This window comes from Delphinapterus leucas, unplaced genomic scaffold (genome assembly GCF_059928025.1).
Source record: "Delphinapterus leucas isolate spDelLeu-1000000601 "Yukka" unplaced genomic scaffold, BTC_Dleu_Yukka2 spDelLeu_asBTCV2_sq25, whole genome shotgun sequence".
NCBI lineage: Eukaryota > Metazoa > Chordata > Mammalia > Artiodactyla > Monodontidae > Delphinapterus > Delphinapterus leucas.
In genome coordinates, this window is record NW_028322234.1 from 5,417,481 (window position 1) to 5,433,086 (window position 15,606).

Sequence of the window (15,606 nt, forward strand, 5' to 3'; positions counted from 1 at the left end):
TGCAATATAAGGGACTCGAGAACCTGCGGATTTGGGTGCCTAGCAGTGTGTGTCTGTTATATGTGTCCTAGAATGAATCCCCCACTGATACCAAGGGACAACTGTACCATGTAAAAACTAACGTGGGATAGGAAATGTGGATGGCAGGTGTCTAAGGTTCTGGGTTCTAAGGTTTGAGGAGTTGTGCGGTACCCAACAGGCACACACATTCCATAAGGAACTGGCTGTAGTAATCCAAGAATATCATATTTTTCCCTTCAATTTATGTGCCCTCCCCTCCAAAACAGCTATACCATTGTTGGGACATTAGTATTTATTCAGTTGTTTGTATCTAACTACCTAATAAACAAAATTGTTAGGTATTTCCTTTGGCCTAAGATCATGATGAAAAAATTGAGATGCTAATGATGCTGTGAACCAAGAAAGTTTGGGAACCTCTGGGTGGGCTAATGAAAATAAAAATGTCAGTTCTTTTCCTATGTTTATAGACCCCTGATTAAGCACTCCTGCTTTCAAGGATACTGTTTGCTATCATTCCAACTCATCTAAGGACAGATAGTATTTAGCAGCCAACACAATTGCAATGTTTTTCAAATTTCAACAGAAACACTTTCTTTCCTGGAGATTAGGAGGCGAGACAGACATGGGGTAGGCTTGGGTCTAGGCTTCTGAAAGCAAGCAACAGAGGAAAAGAGAAAGGCTGATTCCTGGAGATTCAGTTCCAGTTCTGTCCATTGTGAGAGGCTGACAGTTACACTCTGTACTTGTAGTTCCACCTTAACTCCTGGTGTCCCAGAGGGCCCACGAAGCCCAGTGACCCCACCTTGACTCTGTCCTGTCTATTCACTCACCTCCATCCTAAAGTGATACAGCACGCCGGGAGCAAGATGCAAGGGAAGGCAGGAACAGTGCAGATTAACTGGAAAGCTTCATGAACTCTCCCATGAAATACAGTGACCATACTCAGCAGAGCTTTATGTGAGCTACCAACACACACATCTCTGCTAGGGCCTAGATAAGCTCGCCAGTATGTAACTGCTGCTTCCTGGGCTGACGCCCTGTACTGAACACTTATTTAATCCTCACAGCAAGCCTACATGGGAGCTGGTGGCATCATCACCTTCATCTTCATCCTCCTGGCAACAAAGAAACAGAGTGGGTGGTGGTCTGGTCAGCAGAAGGTCACCTAGGGTTGTCTGTCTCTTGAGTGCTCTGCTCCACAGCTGCCTCTGCTCACCAAGCCCAGGGGCAAAGGCCTAATCAACTGCTGGGCCCAGAGGGTCTGTTGTTTGGCTGAGGGCACCCCACATCCATGTCCTGGCATGTATTAATCAACAGACTTTCCCTCTCTGCAGAAGCAGCTGAATGTCACATGACCCTCAAGCAAGTTCCAAAGAATTTCACCCCCGCAAACAAATCAAAGTCAAGATAATTCTCGCAGCACCTGGCCATCTGTGAATTGGCCCACATCATGGGTGAAATCAGCGGTACACTTCCCTGCTGATGCCATGGGGGGGGGTGTCAAGGAGTGGAGACCAAATTATTTATGCTTCCCAAGCAGTAAATGGTCAGAGTGGCTATGGCTTGAATTTGTTTCATGCCAAGAAAAATGCTGGCCAATGCCAGCTGATCCCAGTCTCTCAAGAAATTACAAGTTCACAGTAGCATTCACCCTTCAGACAAAGGAGGACCCTTCCCCATCACTGCAAGGTTCTCTTATAAAGAATCACTTGGGAGGCAAGAGAAAGAGTCTAACCACAGAGAGAGAAGGGGATGGGGGACCCTGACTTTGGTAAAAACCTGGCAATTTCTCAATACTAGTCAATCTGCAGTAAATCTTATCCTGTGCTAGGAACATCTTCCTTGAAATGTTAGTTACACTGGCTATGGAACACTAATATCAGAAGGTATGTTTTCCTCCTGCTCCCAGAGCAGGAGCTACTTCCCATTCACAGTGAAGGCCCGTTCCACAGTGTGATCTGTGTCAGAAGGGAAGCACAAACAGGATTACTTTTCCATCTGACCGGCTCAGGCGGCTGCTGAGAACAGTGCTCGTGTCATCAGCCAGACTGACGTGTCTGGAGCCTGGCCAGTGGCTGTGTGCTGAGGCAGCTCTTAGAAGCCTTAATCCTCCTTCATGCAGCTTGTACATGCCCCGTCCCCCTGCCCCCTGGACTTGCCAAGCAGGGCCCCATCACCTCAGACTCAAGCTGGCAGCTGCCTTGAACCAGGCGACCCAAAGCGGAGATGAGCTAGCCTTCCTGCTAAGGGTGTGTAGACACACTCTAGCTCTCTGTCCCCCATTGGAGGGAACCAGGCCCACAAGGACCCTGCAGCCAGGAAGACCAGGAGCCAGACCCCAGCAGGCCACAAACCCCGCCCCGTCAATGAGAATTCCAGTCCCTTTGCTTTAGAAACCAATCAGCAGGCACATTAAATTAGGGGCAGTGAAAGTTGTGCACCATCTTTTCCCTATGAAAGTTGCCAGCAGCTGGAGGTACAGTAAAAGGTTCCACCGTGACAAGGTTTACATCATGGTGTTGATGGTTAAATCTGGGCAGACAATGTGTGAATTTAAAATGTTCCTGAGATGGGCATGCAGTTAAAAAGAAAGCAAAACTTTGATATGGAGAAGATCAAAACTACTAAAACAGCAGGGGGAGGCTAATTTTTCCTACAAAGGGCCAGACAGCAAATATACTCAGCTGTGCAAGACATACAGTCTTTACAATTCCTCATTCTACCGTTGCCGTATCATGAAAGCAGCCTGCTAACAATCTTTAGACAAATAGCTATATGGCCGTGTGCCGATAAAATTCAGACTGGCCCACAGGCCTCAGTTTGCAACCCGTTCCATAGATTTCTAGACTTTGCGTCAAGGTGAGGGAAATGTAGGTGACAAAATGCTATGTTAGAAAAGCAAAATGCACAATACAGATGAAATTAGGTAAAGATGTACAAGTGGGTGAGTACGCGAAACCATAAAATGAAGTGGGATATGGTGGTGGGTCTGTGGACCACTACACCTATTTACATTTAAAAACCAACGAACTGAGGCTTCCCTGATGGCGCAGTGGTAGAGAATCCGCCTGACAATGCAGGGGACACGGGTTCGAGCCCTGGTCTGGGAAGATCCCACATGCCGCAGAGCAACTGAGCCCGTGCGCCACAACTACTGAGCCTGTGCTCTAGAGCCCGTGAGCCACACCTACTGAGCCTGTGTGCCGCAACTACTGAAGCCCACGTGCCTAGAGCCCATGCTCCACAATGAGAATCCACCGCAATGAGAAGCCTGTGCACTGCAACAAAGAGTAGCCCCTGCTCGCCGCAACTAGAGAAAGCCCGCGCGCAGCAACAAAGACCCAACACAGCCAAGAAAAAATAAATTAATTAAAAACAACAACAACAAAAAACAACCAACTAACAATCTGCCCCCTTTCACAAGCCCCCACTGACCTGTTAGTGTGATCTTTTGATCTGTCTGCCTCTTTACCTGGTGAGCTGGCCTCCAGGCACTGCTTCTCAAAGCAGGCTTGACCTGGCCAAGTCTCCAAGTTAGAGGCTGGAAGACTGACAGAAATACAGTGCCATTAATTCAAACTCTGCATTCCCACTGACCTAGGTCTCAGGTTGTGCCCTTCATAGGTAAGGTAAGATTGACATTTTCTTCTGGTTGCCTCTTGTAAAGTTATTACTCCTACTTCTCTGTCTGCCATTACTTTTAAACCTTTTATTTTTAAGTGATTTTGTTTTCCAAAAGAGCTGTTCTGGTGTATGTAACACTGAGATTAACCGACACTACAATATGAAATGCCAACAAAACAAGCTATTATTTCATGTAGAAAAATCCTGCTTTGAGAGGTGGACTCCAATATAGCCACAGAGTCATGCAGATTGCAAAGCCAAGGCAGGCAGTGACGCCAGGCACTTCCTCTGCCTAGATGAGAGTTCCCCAGTAGGAAGGAAGCATAGGTAACGATGGAGAACAGAAGAATCTGCAAGGAAGCAAGAATGGGAGATGGTGTTCACTTCACTAAAGATAAAGTACTGAAGTGAAGAAAATGTCTAAGAGTGAGAAACTAGGATTAACCAAACAAGGCTCAAAGTACAGTCTTGGGTGGCCTGGGTGTAGATCAGAAAGCTTTTGAGAGTGACATCACATTGGTTCTCTGGAACCCTCCCATTTCCAACAAAAGGATAAAATCCAAGCTCATGGTCTTCATGAATGAAATTTAAAACTAGTACAAAAAAAACAACTATGGTGTTTTCTAGCACGTCAAACACCAGGGAAACATGTTAGTGCTGACCTCCAAGCAAGTGGTCAAAGTCAAGCTGTTTGGGAATTTGGGAGGCAAAGAGGAAGGTAAATGAAGTGCAGACAATGAACAACCTCCAAGAGCCGATGGGTAGCAGCACATGGGCGAGAGGCAGTTTACTGTCTGTGGCTGAAATGTTCCAGAACATGCCAGCTCACAGGCACAGAGTTAGTCCTGCTATGTTTAAGTGGAAACAACATAAAACTGATGAACAGACCCATGAGTGGGAAAGGTGACATTCCAACCAACTTTCCTACAATTTCATTCCCTGGGAAGCAACCTCCATGAGTATGCAAGGCTAACAGGGTGAGAGATATCCCCACAAGAGCACATCATGTCTCTAAGCTTCTCTTCAAAGCAGCAGAATGGTAGCTGAGAGGCAGGCTCAAGACTACACTTACTGGGGAAAAAAGGGGCCCAGGAAGATGGCTAACACAAGAGCTTCCAGAGACACCATTATCCTGACATCCAAGTGACACTTCAGCCTTGACCACCAAGACTCCTCACTGAGAGGGAAGGCCTAATCAGCCCCTCAAAGGCCAAGAGGAGACATGGAGACACACCAAGGAGCCAGGAATAGACACATCTATCAAGGACAAGGGCACACATTGACTCAGAGTTTAGAGATGCAGGAGAGCCTAGTTACCTTGATGAAGAGCGAATGCTTATGGGTGACCTCTTCTTTAATGATATTACCCTCTGACCTTCACTGTGAAGCTGAATTTTAAAAGAAAGATCTGAGAAAAAGAAGGATACATCTGTCATTATCAGGCACTCTCAAGAGGTGGCTCCAGCTAAGATGACTTTTCCTCTTACCTTGCCTCACCTTTCATCAGGTACAGAACCCAAATAACAATGAGAGCTGACAGTGTCTAAACTAGACATGCACTGCCAAGGTTACAGCAAAGGCTGATGCTCTAACAGTCAAGCAGCCCCAGGGAAACAGGCCGAGTGGCCCTGGCTTCCACACACCATTGACTTCCAGACAGGTGCTTCTCCTCTCAGGTAAGGGCAAGCCACCTCCATGCACTGCAAGGAGGTCTCTGCCCTCAGCAAACATTCAATGTTTACTTTTGCCCTCAGGATCTAACCATGTCAGTTTCAGATGGATGTGTGGATTTAAATAACCAACCTCCTCTAGATCTTAGCAACTTTCAGAGTGCAAAGAAGCCAATCAGGGACAAAACTCACACTATTTCAGATGAGAACAGCTAGGGAAGCAAAGAACTTGACAGGGATCTGTTTCTTTGTGAAAACTAATGTTTCTGCTTGCCATTAATTCCACCTAACTCCCACTGAAGTAAATGATCCACAGAGGTCAAGTGCCCCAACTCTGACACAGACAGAAAAGTGGATACAGGTGCTGAAGAGAAAAGGTCAAACACCACAAAGCATGTTTGATCTCTAAGGTGGGGGCTGGGGGTGGGGTGCCCCCCATCCTCCCATCCCAAGCCTCCAGCCACTCTGCTCTGGGCAGCTGGGCCTTGCCGCAGGCAGTGGCCACTGGCAAAGCCAGCCCTATGTGCTGTGCCCCAGGGGACCTCAGCTGCAGCAGAATTTCACAGACTCATATTCTGCTGCACAGCCCAAGTTTACTCCTTGGCAGACATGGTCAGGTCAGCTTGTCCTTAGCATCCACTTAAGAAAATAAGAGTTGCTCACTGGTGAGGAGCTCTCAGCCCATCAGAAACCAAAACCCCTGCCCCAGTACACAGACTATCACACTCCCAATGAACCTGCAGCATTTCCTGGAACTCCTTGCCGCTTTTTTATTAAAATCAGGAATAACATTTAAGGATGTGGAACTAACGTTCATCACACATGAAGCTTCAAACCAAGATCTAGTGCACAGAATGACTGAATAAAAAAATGAAAATGTGTGCATACGCACATCTCAGTGAAAACGCCACCTGCACTCACTGGGTTTAGTTAACTGGTTTGCAAGCCGTGCGTGGGGAAAGCTGGAGACCCACAATGCTAAGCAGCTTGAGGTCCATGGCCCTTCCCTACCTCTCCACATACTCTCTGGCATTCTATGAGTTCTAGACTCAATGCCTGGCGTGTCTCACCCAGCAGAGAGCAGAGCTGAACTGGGCTGGTGCCCCCACTACCCTCTCTGGGGTCTCAATGTCCTCCCACCAATGATTCCCATCTCTCTGTGCTACTTGGGACCTGGGACAAAGAGCTACACAGAAGAGGAACAGAGAAGTGTTCTCCTCCCATGTAACCAGTAACACAGATGGGCTGCCACGTTCCTCCCACCCCCTAGAAGCCTTACGCAGAAGAGAGATGCATCTGGGCCCCTTCCCTCCACCAGTCTAACACTTAGTGGAGAAGCAAAGGCTTCAAGAGGTGTGCCCAGCGTCAAGGGCTCAGAGGCCCCTAGGCCTTATTAGGACAGGACAGAAATGAGAAAGAGAATCCAGCTGAGAATTCACCAAAAAACAACAGGGCCCAAAGTCTTTAGTAGCCTAGAAAAGGAAGTCAGAGGAGGACCTGGTGGAGGGTGGCAATGCAGGCTGCTGCACAGAGGAAGAGATCCTTCACACTTGTACTAGTACATCTACATGTGCCTGATAGAAATAAATGTGATCAGTCAAGTGAGTTAACAGTATATTTCACTGAACCCAATATACCCAAAATATCATTTCAATGTGTAACCACTATAAGAAACAGACATTTTACATTTTTTTTCATACTAAATGTCTAAAATCCGTGCGTACTCCACACTTTCAGCACATCTCAATTCAGGAGCTAACTTTTCATTCAAAATATTTGCTCTGTATGTAGACTTTATAAAGTTTAAAGTTAAAAAAGTAGATTCACGGACTTCCCTGGCGGTTCAGTGGTTAGGGCTCTGCACTTCCACTGCAGGGGGCATGGGTTCGATCCCTGGTCAGGGAACTAAGATCCCACATGCCACACGGCGTGGCCAAAAAAAAAAAGAAAAAGTAGATTCACATACCCAAGATGTTCCAAACATACTTCAATGTTCTCCAAAACTAAATGGGCATTCGTTTTAAAATCTTAATTAGAATTCAATAAAATTTAAAAATTCAATTCCTCAGTTCCAGTTGCAACTCATCATTTTGATGATGTTCAAGAGCCCCAAGAGATTAGGGCTGATCTTACTGTAAAGATGTAGAAGGTTCCTCCTGTAGAAGCTAGGAGGGTTGGGGCATACATATTAGGAACTCAGCTCCAGTGCCAAAGGGACCCAGACCATTACACATTCAGGGTTGGTGTGACCCTAGTCAGTTCACACCCACCACCTTCATCACACACCGATCCACCTGTGCTTTACACCAACTTGCTATTTATAAACAAATACACTTATTTAAAATAAAACATTAACATATCACATGCAATGTGTGAACCTGTCTGAATGGGAGACAGACATTTTGGGAGACAACATGGGAATCCTTAACATGGGACGCAATTATTGTTGATTTTCCACTACGTTTATTGTGGTTTTATAGGACAATGCCATTAAAAAAAAAAGAATAAAAACTTACACCTTTTATATTACTTATCCTTTTACTGTGGCAAAATACACATAATATGAAATTTACCATTTTAACCCTTTCTAAGCATACAGTTAAGTGACATTAAGTACAATCACACTGTTGGGCAACTATCACCCCTGTCCAGCTCCAGAACTACTTTCATCTTGCAAAACTGAAACTCCATACCCATTAAACACTAACTCCCCATTTCCTCCTCCCTCCAGCCCCTAGTAACCACCATTCTACTTTCTGTCTCTATGAATCTGACTACTCTAAGTACCTGATATAAGTGTAATCACACAGGATTTGTCCTTTTGTGTCTGGCTTCTTTTACTTAACAAAATGTCCTCAAGGTTCATCCATGTGTAGCATGTATCAGAAGTTCCTTCCTTTTTCACGGCTGAATAACATTCCATCGTATAGATACACCATATTTGTTCACTCATCCCTCCATGGACACTTGGGTTGCTTCCACTTTTTCACCATCATGATATACTGCTATGAACATGGGTATACAAATATCTGGTGGAGTCCCTGCTTTCAAGAAAATGCCTTTATTCTCAAAGAGATGTTTGCTGAAGTACACAAGGTAAGATACCACATTTGCGACTTACTTTCAAAGGACTGAGGGGAAAAAAACAAACCTGTGCATCGATAAATAAAACAAATGTGGCAAAATGTTAATTGGTGAATCTACTTTTTGTAGCTATGAAAAATTTCAAAATTAAAAGAAAAAAGTCATTAACTTAAAAACCAGCACCAACTGCTATAAAGAGAAAGTCAGTGTAAAAATAAGGACAATGAAAACAATGTTGGCATGGCTTCTAGGCCAAGGTTCTTAGCAGCACTCAATGTATATACAAAGGGAGATTAGCAACTGATGAGACTTCTTCCTCAAAGTGACAGAAGGACTGTGGGAAACTGAAAAGGTAAATGTGCCCTTCTCCCATGGGGACTGCTAGTCCTAGTACTAGCTGAAGTCATGCCACTTAAGGGTTAGGCATCACACAATCTGGTAACATTGTTGAGCAGTTGGAGAGCAAATTTATCATGGAGGCTACTGCAGGAACAAATCAAGACCAAATTGGGGGGGAGGCATGTGGAAAATGGGGTCAGACCCAAAGATAATTTAAGAGGACAAGTCCCAGTTGTTGAGGCCAAAAGGGAGCCCAGGATTAACTGTTGAGCCACCACAAGACAAACTTGGATCCAGGTATAGGAGCGGAGAACACCTGAGCTGAGTAACAGGGTCGAGTGAGACCATTCGGGACATTGTGTGTCCAGAGAGGAGAGTGCCCAAATTGAAATCCCTGCCAGGGGAGTAGGCAGAGTCGTGGGAATCAGCAGCCTCCTGGATGGTGAAACCACAGGGCAGGTTAGAAGTGGCAGGTGGGGGCCTGTGGTCTCAGGCACCACAGCTGCTCCTGGGATTTTCAATGAGGCTGTTGGCAACTTGGGGGGTGGGGGGGAACCAACCACTGAAGTTTGTCCTCCAAGAGTTGAACAGTTGATGTGAAAGGGGAGGAAGCGGAAACCATTCCAGAAAATGTTTAATGTGAGGTACACAAAGGCTTTTAAAGCATCAAGACATTGAAGGAGAGTTTTGGATCAAGGCGAACACACCAAAGACAGAAACAAGATGAGAAAATAACTTCCAAAGAAGGTTCCAGAGCATGGGCTAAGATACTGCAGGGCCCCTGGGTTCCTCATAACTAGAGGAAGGGGACTGGAACACAGGTTCCAGTTATAAACTTAGCTGCTTCCCAGAGGCTGTTTTGTGAGGCACACGCAGAATTCAGCCAGGACTACTGACACTACCCTGAGCCCTCCACAAACTTGGATGGTGCCTCCCACTAGCGTTAAGGAGAACTGAGCCATTTTGCACTTCCCTTGTTCTGGCCTCAGCAGCCAGTGCTACCCAGGATCGTGTGCTGCACCAGGCCAATGTGAGGAAGTCAGCACATAAGGGTGACTTCAGAATAGGGTGGGGGTGCCGACCCGGGCAGATGAAGGAAGGCAGAGCTCTGAGTCCACCCTCAATGAATGGCATGAATGAGCTCTTTCTATGGCAAAGGAAAGTGTGCAACAGTACCATCTGCTATGGGGAAAGAAAAGTCAGAGAACAGGCATGGAGTCCTCAGCCCTCCACAGCCTGGGGAAAACAACCACCTGGGTCCCCACCATGCCAAGGCAGCTGGAACAGGCAAGGCCTGAACATGAGAAGCCAAACAATGTGAGCTATACAGTCTCTGTAACAACTGGGGGAAACCAAAGTGCAGAACCACCTCAGAATTGCCTCATCTCCTCCACCTCTGGCTGCCCTATTCAACCTCGCCATGTCCCCAACTCGGCCCCCCACGTTTCCAAGCTCAGACATTAGTTCCCAGAGCCAGTGAGGGTTGAGATGCTTTACCAAGATGCCTCCAAATTACTCCAGCAGAAAGTTAGGCTTCTTATCAACTTAAAATCAGAAAATAGGTGGGCATCATTTCCCCAACCCTAAACGGCTAACAGGATAGCTCAATCTGATGAAACCAGGAGAATGGAAGCTGGGAAAGGTGTGGCTTTCGGGGGCACTGCCCTCTCCCCATGGGGGCCACCACCCACAGCCAAGACCCTGCTCCGACGGGCAGGAAGGCATAAGGCACTACCTCCCAGAGTGCCACCGTCACCTCAGCAAGAGGCTCAGGTGAAGGAAGGCTTCCTGAGGAAGGAATTCACATTTCTGTTTTATTTTGTCTCTTAGAGAGGTTTGGTTTAAAGGCAGGATAGACAAGTTAAAATCACCTGACCTCCAAGCTCTGGTTGGGGTAGAGTGTCACACACCTGAACACAAGAATCCCCAATGATAGGGAGTTCCCTGGTGGTGCAGTGGCTGAGAATCCACCTGCCAACGCAGGGTACGTGGGTTCAATCCTTGGTCGGGGAAGATCCCACATGCCGCAGAGCAACTAAGCCCATGTGCCACAACTACTGAAGCCCTCGTGCCCTAGAGCCCGCACACTGCAACTACTGAAGCCCGCATGCTGCAACTACTGAAGCCTGCACACCTACAGGCTGTGCTCCGCAACAAGAGAAGCCACTGCAATGAGAAGCCCGCGTACCGCAATGAAGAGTAGCCTCCTCTCGCCGCAAATAGAGAAAGCCTGCGCGCAGCAACGAAGACCCAAACGCAGCCAAAAAACAAAAACCAAAGACCCCAATGATAGAGACCTGTGAACAAGGTTTTGAAACCCAGAAAATGGAGTCCCTGAAGATTTTACTGAGGACGCACTTTGGATTAAAAATAAGCCCCCATCAAGCACCCCCTCCCCACAATGATATTTAAAACCAGACTAAGTTGAGTGCCATGCAGATTATCAGAAGTGTACTCAAACGGAGTCAATGTTGAAAATTTAGTACTGGACCATTTAAATTCTCTTCAAACTGCAGCAGACTTATAATGGTGTTTTCAATGTGCCTTCACTAATCCTGTTACCATGTTAGAGCACAAAATAGAATCTGTTCCCTTGGAGTTCACTGGTTGCCATACGAATGGCATCAAAATGCATTATACTTTCAGGTACAGAAATGCATCATGGGTGCTTAGAAGAAAAACCGTTATCAAATCCAGTTCAAACTCAAATCCCTTTAATAATAAATGGGTGCAAGTATACCTAGAACGCAACTTAAACAGATGTGCTCCAGGCCCGGGGAAGAAAAGGAAATTTCACTCAACACAAACACAGAACACCAGCCCTGTGGAAGACCCTCTAGGGAAACACAGCCAACCTGGCCAGGCTACCCTCCTGACCAGGACCCACCATACTCTGCCCCCAGCCTGGGCAGAAACCAGAGGCAACAGAGCTCACAGCACACACACCTTCCAACTCCAAGCCCACAGTTTTCATATTTCTGATTTATTCAATTTTTATACTGACCCATACTTATGAAAACATAAGCTTTCACCCCCAGTAGATATAAGTTCCCTAGTAAGTTAGGCTCACTATCTCTAGTGAGTAAATACAAGAGATATAGTCTATTATAGATCTGATTTCAACCCAAAGTATCGTTTGAGACCTTTTTTTTTTTTTTTTTTGACATGGACCAATTTTAAAGTCTTTACTGAATTTGTTACACCATTGCTTCTGTTTTATGTTTTGGTGGGGTTTTTTTCTTTTTCGGCCGCGAGGCATGTGGGATCCTAGCTCTCCGACCAGGGATTGAACCCGCACCCCGTGTTGGAAGTCTTAACCACTGGACCACCAGGGAAGTCCCTGATTTGAGACTTTTAAAATGTGTTCTTTATAAAGAAAAAAGTCTATTGCATTACAGAGGTAAAGGTCCCAGCAAGACCTAGATGGAAAGAGCTATGCATGCTGGCACTTTAGACCATGAAGAACCCCAAATCATGGGGTTCTGATAAGGGCTGAGCTTGCTCCTTTTGCTAACTTTGCTCTTGTGATCCAACTACTGCTCTTCTCACCATTATCTGGCCTGCCCCGCTTCTTACCTTTGCTGCCCCACTTCACAGACACGTGCTAACATGCATCTGTCTTGTGTGGGTCTATAAGGAGATGGTGTTGAGATTAAGAACAAGCTGAAAACCAACTGGTCCAGGCTGGCCAAGCGGCAGAGGCCTAGGGATGACTGGGTATACCCCTGTCGTTTGAGGTGTTGCTGGTTTAGGTGAAAACTTTGGATTTCTGATTCAGCTACTTAACAAACACCTTACTGTGTATCTTTTAATACTACAGGCTCTTGGGATTCAGCACAAAGACACTTGCCCTCATGTGCTCACATTCTGGCCCAGAGGTGGGGGAACAGGGACAGCCAGACAACAAAGAATGAAAATAACAACTAAAATTATGTGATGTACTATGTAAAAAAGAAAGGATGGGGGCACATAGAATTGGAGCTTTTCCAAGTCCCTACTCCTTGGGACTTTCACAAAAGCAAGACTGTGGTTCCTGATCTCATCCCATTTCATCCATATTATGCACTGAAAAGGAAAAACAGTCCACCTGGCTAACAAATTTTCTCCACTGAAATCTCTCATTCATGTGTAAATTACTCTAAAGATGGTTCCCTAGATATGTATCTATTTTGAACACAGGGGCTTGTGGCTTACTTAAAACCACAGCTTCGGGCTTCCCTGGTGGCGCAGTGGTTGAGAGTCCGCCTGTCGATGCAGGGGACACGATTTCGTGCCCCGGTCCGGGGAAGATCCCACATGCCGCAGAGCGGCTGGGCCCGTGAGCCATGGCCGCTAAGCCTGCGCATCCGGAGCCTGTGCTCCGCAACGGGAGAGGCCACAACAGTGAGAGGCCTGCATACCGCAAAAACAAAACAAAACAAAAAAACCCACAGCTTCCATTCAGTGACAGAATCTTTATACTCTCACCTTTAACAATAATGAAAAAGGACAGAATTTATTTACCTCTGAGAATTTACATATAAGACAAAAGAATTCATTAAGCCAGTTCCATACTACAGTTTTACTTTTTGCCTACACGTTTACAATACAAGCGTATTTTCCTGCAGAGTCTCGTGTCTGAGAGACAAGTCATCCTTGACTCCACCCCTCAGGCAGGATACAACAAGAGCAAATCCTAGGTTTACCTTCTGGTACACCAGTTATTTTGCTGGTAGTAAAAAAAAATGATTCCCTAAATATTTATTTATTTGTTTTTATTTGTGGCTGTATTGGGTCTTTGTTGCTGTGCGCAGGCTTTCTCTAATTGTGGTGAGTGGGGGCTACTTTTCGTTGCGGTGTGCGGGCTTCTCATTGTGGTGGCTTCTCTTGTTGCGGAGCACGGGCTCTAGGTGAACAGGCTTCAGTAGTTGCAGCACGCGGGCTCTAGAGCGCAGGCTCAGTAGTTGTGCCTCACAGACTTAGCTGCTCCGCGGTATGTGGGATCTTCCCAGGCCAGGGATCGAACCCGTGCCCCTACATTGGCAGGTGGATTCTTAACCACTGTGCCACAAGGGAAGCCCGATTCCCGAAATAAATGTCACAATTTTAAGCCCTGCTGAATGACAGCTTCTCAGTTGACCAAAGGCTGATTTTTCATTTCGCAAATATGCTCCACCTTTAATTAGAAAAACAGGCCAAAAAGAGTACCCTAGTTATAACAAGCCACTGTACTTACACATTCCCTACCCTGATCTTCTCTCTTTCTCAGAATTCCCAGAAGTTTCACAGCTCCTATGTGCCAAAGGCAAAAGTGTGCCTTAATCTGGGAGGTGCCTTCACAACCCTCTACCCATGACTGCAGACTCGGGTGACTTATCTACACCCCAAGGGTCTCCTCTTTACTGCTGGAAACTGTGGCCCCAAAAATCCTTGCCATTATTTGGACTAAGCAACAGGCTATGGAGAAAGCTGCTTACCTAATAAAACACTGTAAGCACGTGGAAAGTATCTATAGATGTTTCTTTGAAAATCCCAAACACCCCAAACTGAAAGCATCCTAGGTTTTGTGTTTCACAATTTCGGGCCCTAGAGGATTCCAGCAAAGGAAGGAGAGCACATCTGTGCTCCTTTTGGATTTCAGTACCCTTGGAAGGGCTGACTCATGCAAGACCACCATGCTCAGTTCACACCCGGGCATCCTCACAACAGCCATCTACCATCAATGCCAACAGCTCAAGGGGACCAATGGAAGCACCACTCAAAACAATGACATCCAAATGGAAAAAGCCAATCAATAATAAACTCACCTTTAACTCAAAACAAGATTAACCTCAGATGCCAATGTAAAAACTGAAGCTGAAAAAACCGTGAAACCCAACAACCAGAGTGGCTGTTTGCGGGGGGGTGGGGGGGGTGGGGGATGGGGGTTCTGGCCACTTGAAAGCCCAGAAGGGTGGCACCGGGTCTACCACAAAGCCCAAGACCACTGAGCAGGCAGGCTTATCTCCGTCCCCAGGACACCAGATTAGAAGCAGCCCATAGAAAGGGGAGAGGAGCAGTTGAAGGCGCAGGAGGAAGCAACAGCTGGCAATTCGATAGCAGGCAAGGAGACAATTATGCCATTTTACCAAAAGGAAAAACAGCTAACAAGTTAACCTGCCATGGAAGAGAACAACAGCCTTAGGCGACCTGTGCAGGCACAACCTGTTAGTCTGTGGTGAATATGATCAATATCCAGCTAGCTACCCAGAAGTAAGGCACACCCATTAAAAAAACTGTTTTAAATTGTGCTAAAATATACTTAAGGTTTACCACTTTAACCATTTTTAAGTGTACAGTTCCGTAGTATGAAGTACATTCACACTGTCGTTCAACCATCACTACCATCCACCTCCAGAACTTTTTCATCTTCCCAGACAGAAACTCTGTCCCTATTAAACACGAACTCCCACTCCCCTCCCTCCCCCAACTCCTGGTAACCACTATTCTATTTTCTGTCACTACGAATTCGACTATTTTAGGTATCTCATATAAGTGGAATCACACAATATTTGTCCTTTTGTCTCTGGCTTCTTTCACTTAGCAGTGTCTTTAAGGTTCATCCATGCTGTTAAGCACAAGTCAGAATTTCCTTCCTTTTGAAGCTGAATATTGTTCCATTATATAGATATGCCACACTTTGTTTAACCATTCATCAAGTGGACATTTGGATTGTTTCTACTTTTTTGCTATTGTGAGTAGCGGCAGTATGAAGTTGGTGAGGGCACACCCCTCTTTACCTCAGGGCAAAGCTTCTGGTAATTCATTTCAGGAAGTTTTCCATCTCAAATGACTAGCAGAAATAGCTTCAGCACTTAAGTCAGTCAGAGGCCCATATTCCAAATTTCAA

General features: G+C 46.0%; 1 protein-coding gene across 5 annotated transcripts in view; it reads right to left on the bottom strand.

Annotated features, from left to right (window-relative positions):
- Positions 1-15,606, bottom strand: part of BRD4 (bromodomain containing 4) — an 82,897-nt gene that overhangs the window by 43,563 nt on the left and 23,728 nt on the right. The window contains exon 1 of one of the 5 annotated variants that reach the window (XM_022558764.3): positions 852-1,136. The exons of the other annotated variants lie outside the window; for them this stretch is intronic. Within the exon in view, the coding sequence (XP_022414472.1) occupies positions 852-961 (110 nt within the window). The 5' untranslated portion in view covers positions 962-1,136. Of the gene's footprint in view, positions 1-851; positions 1,137-15,606 lie in introns of those variants that run through there. 5 annotated transcript variants of the gene reach the window in all.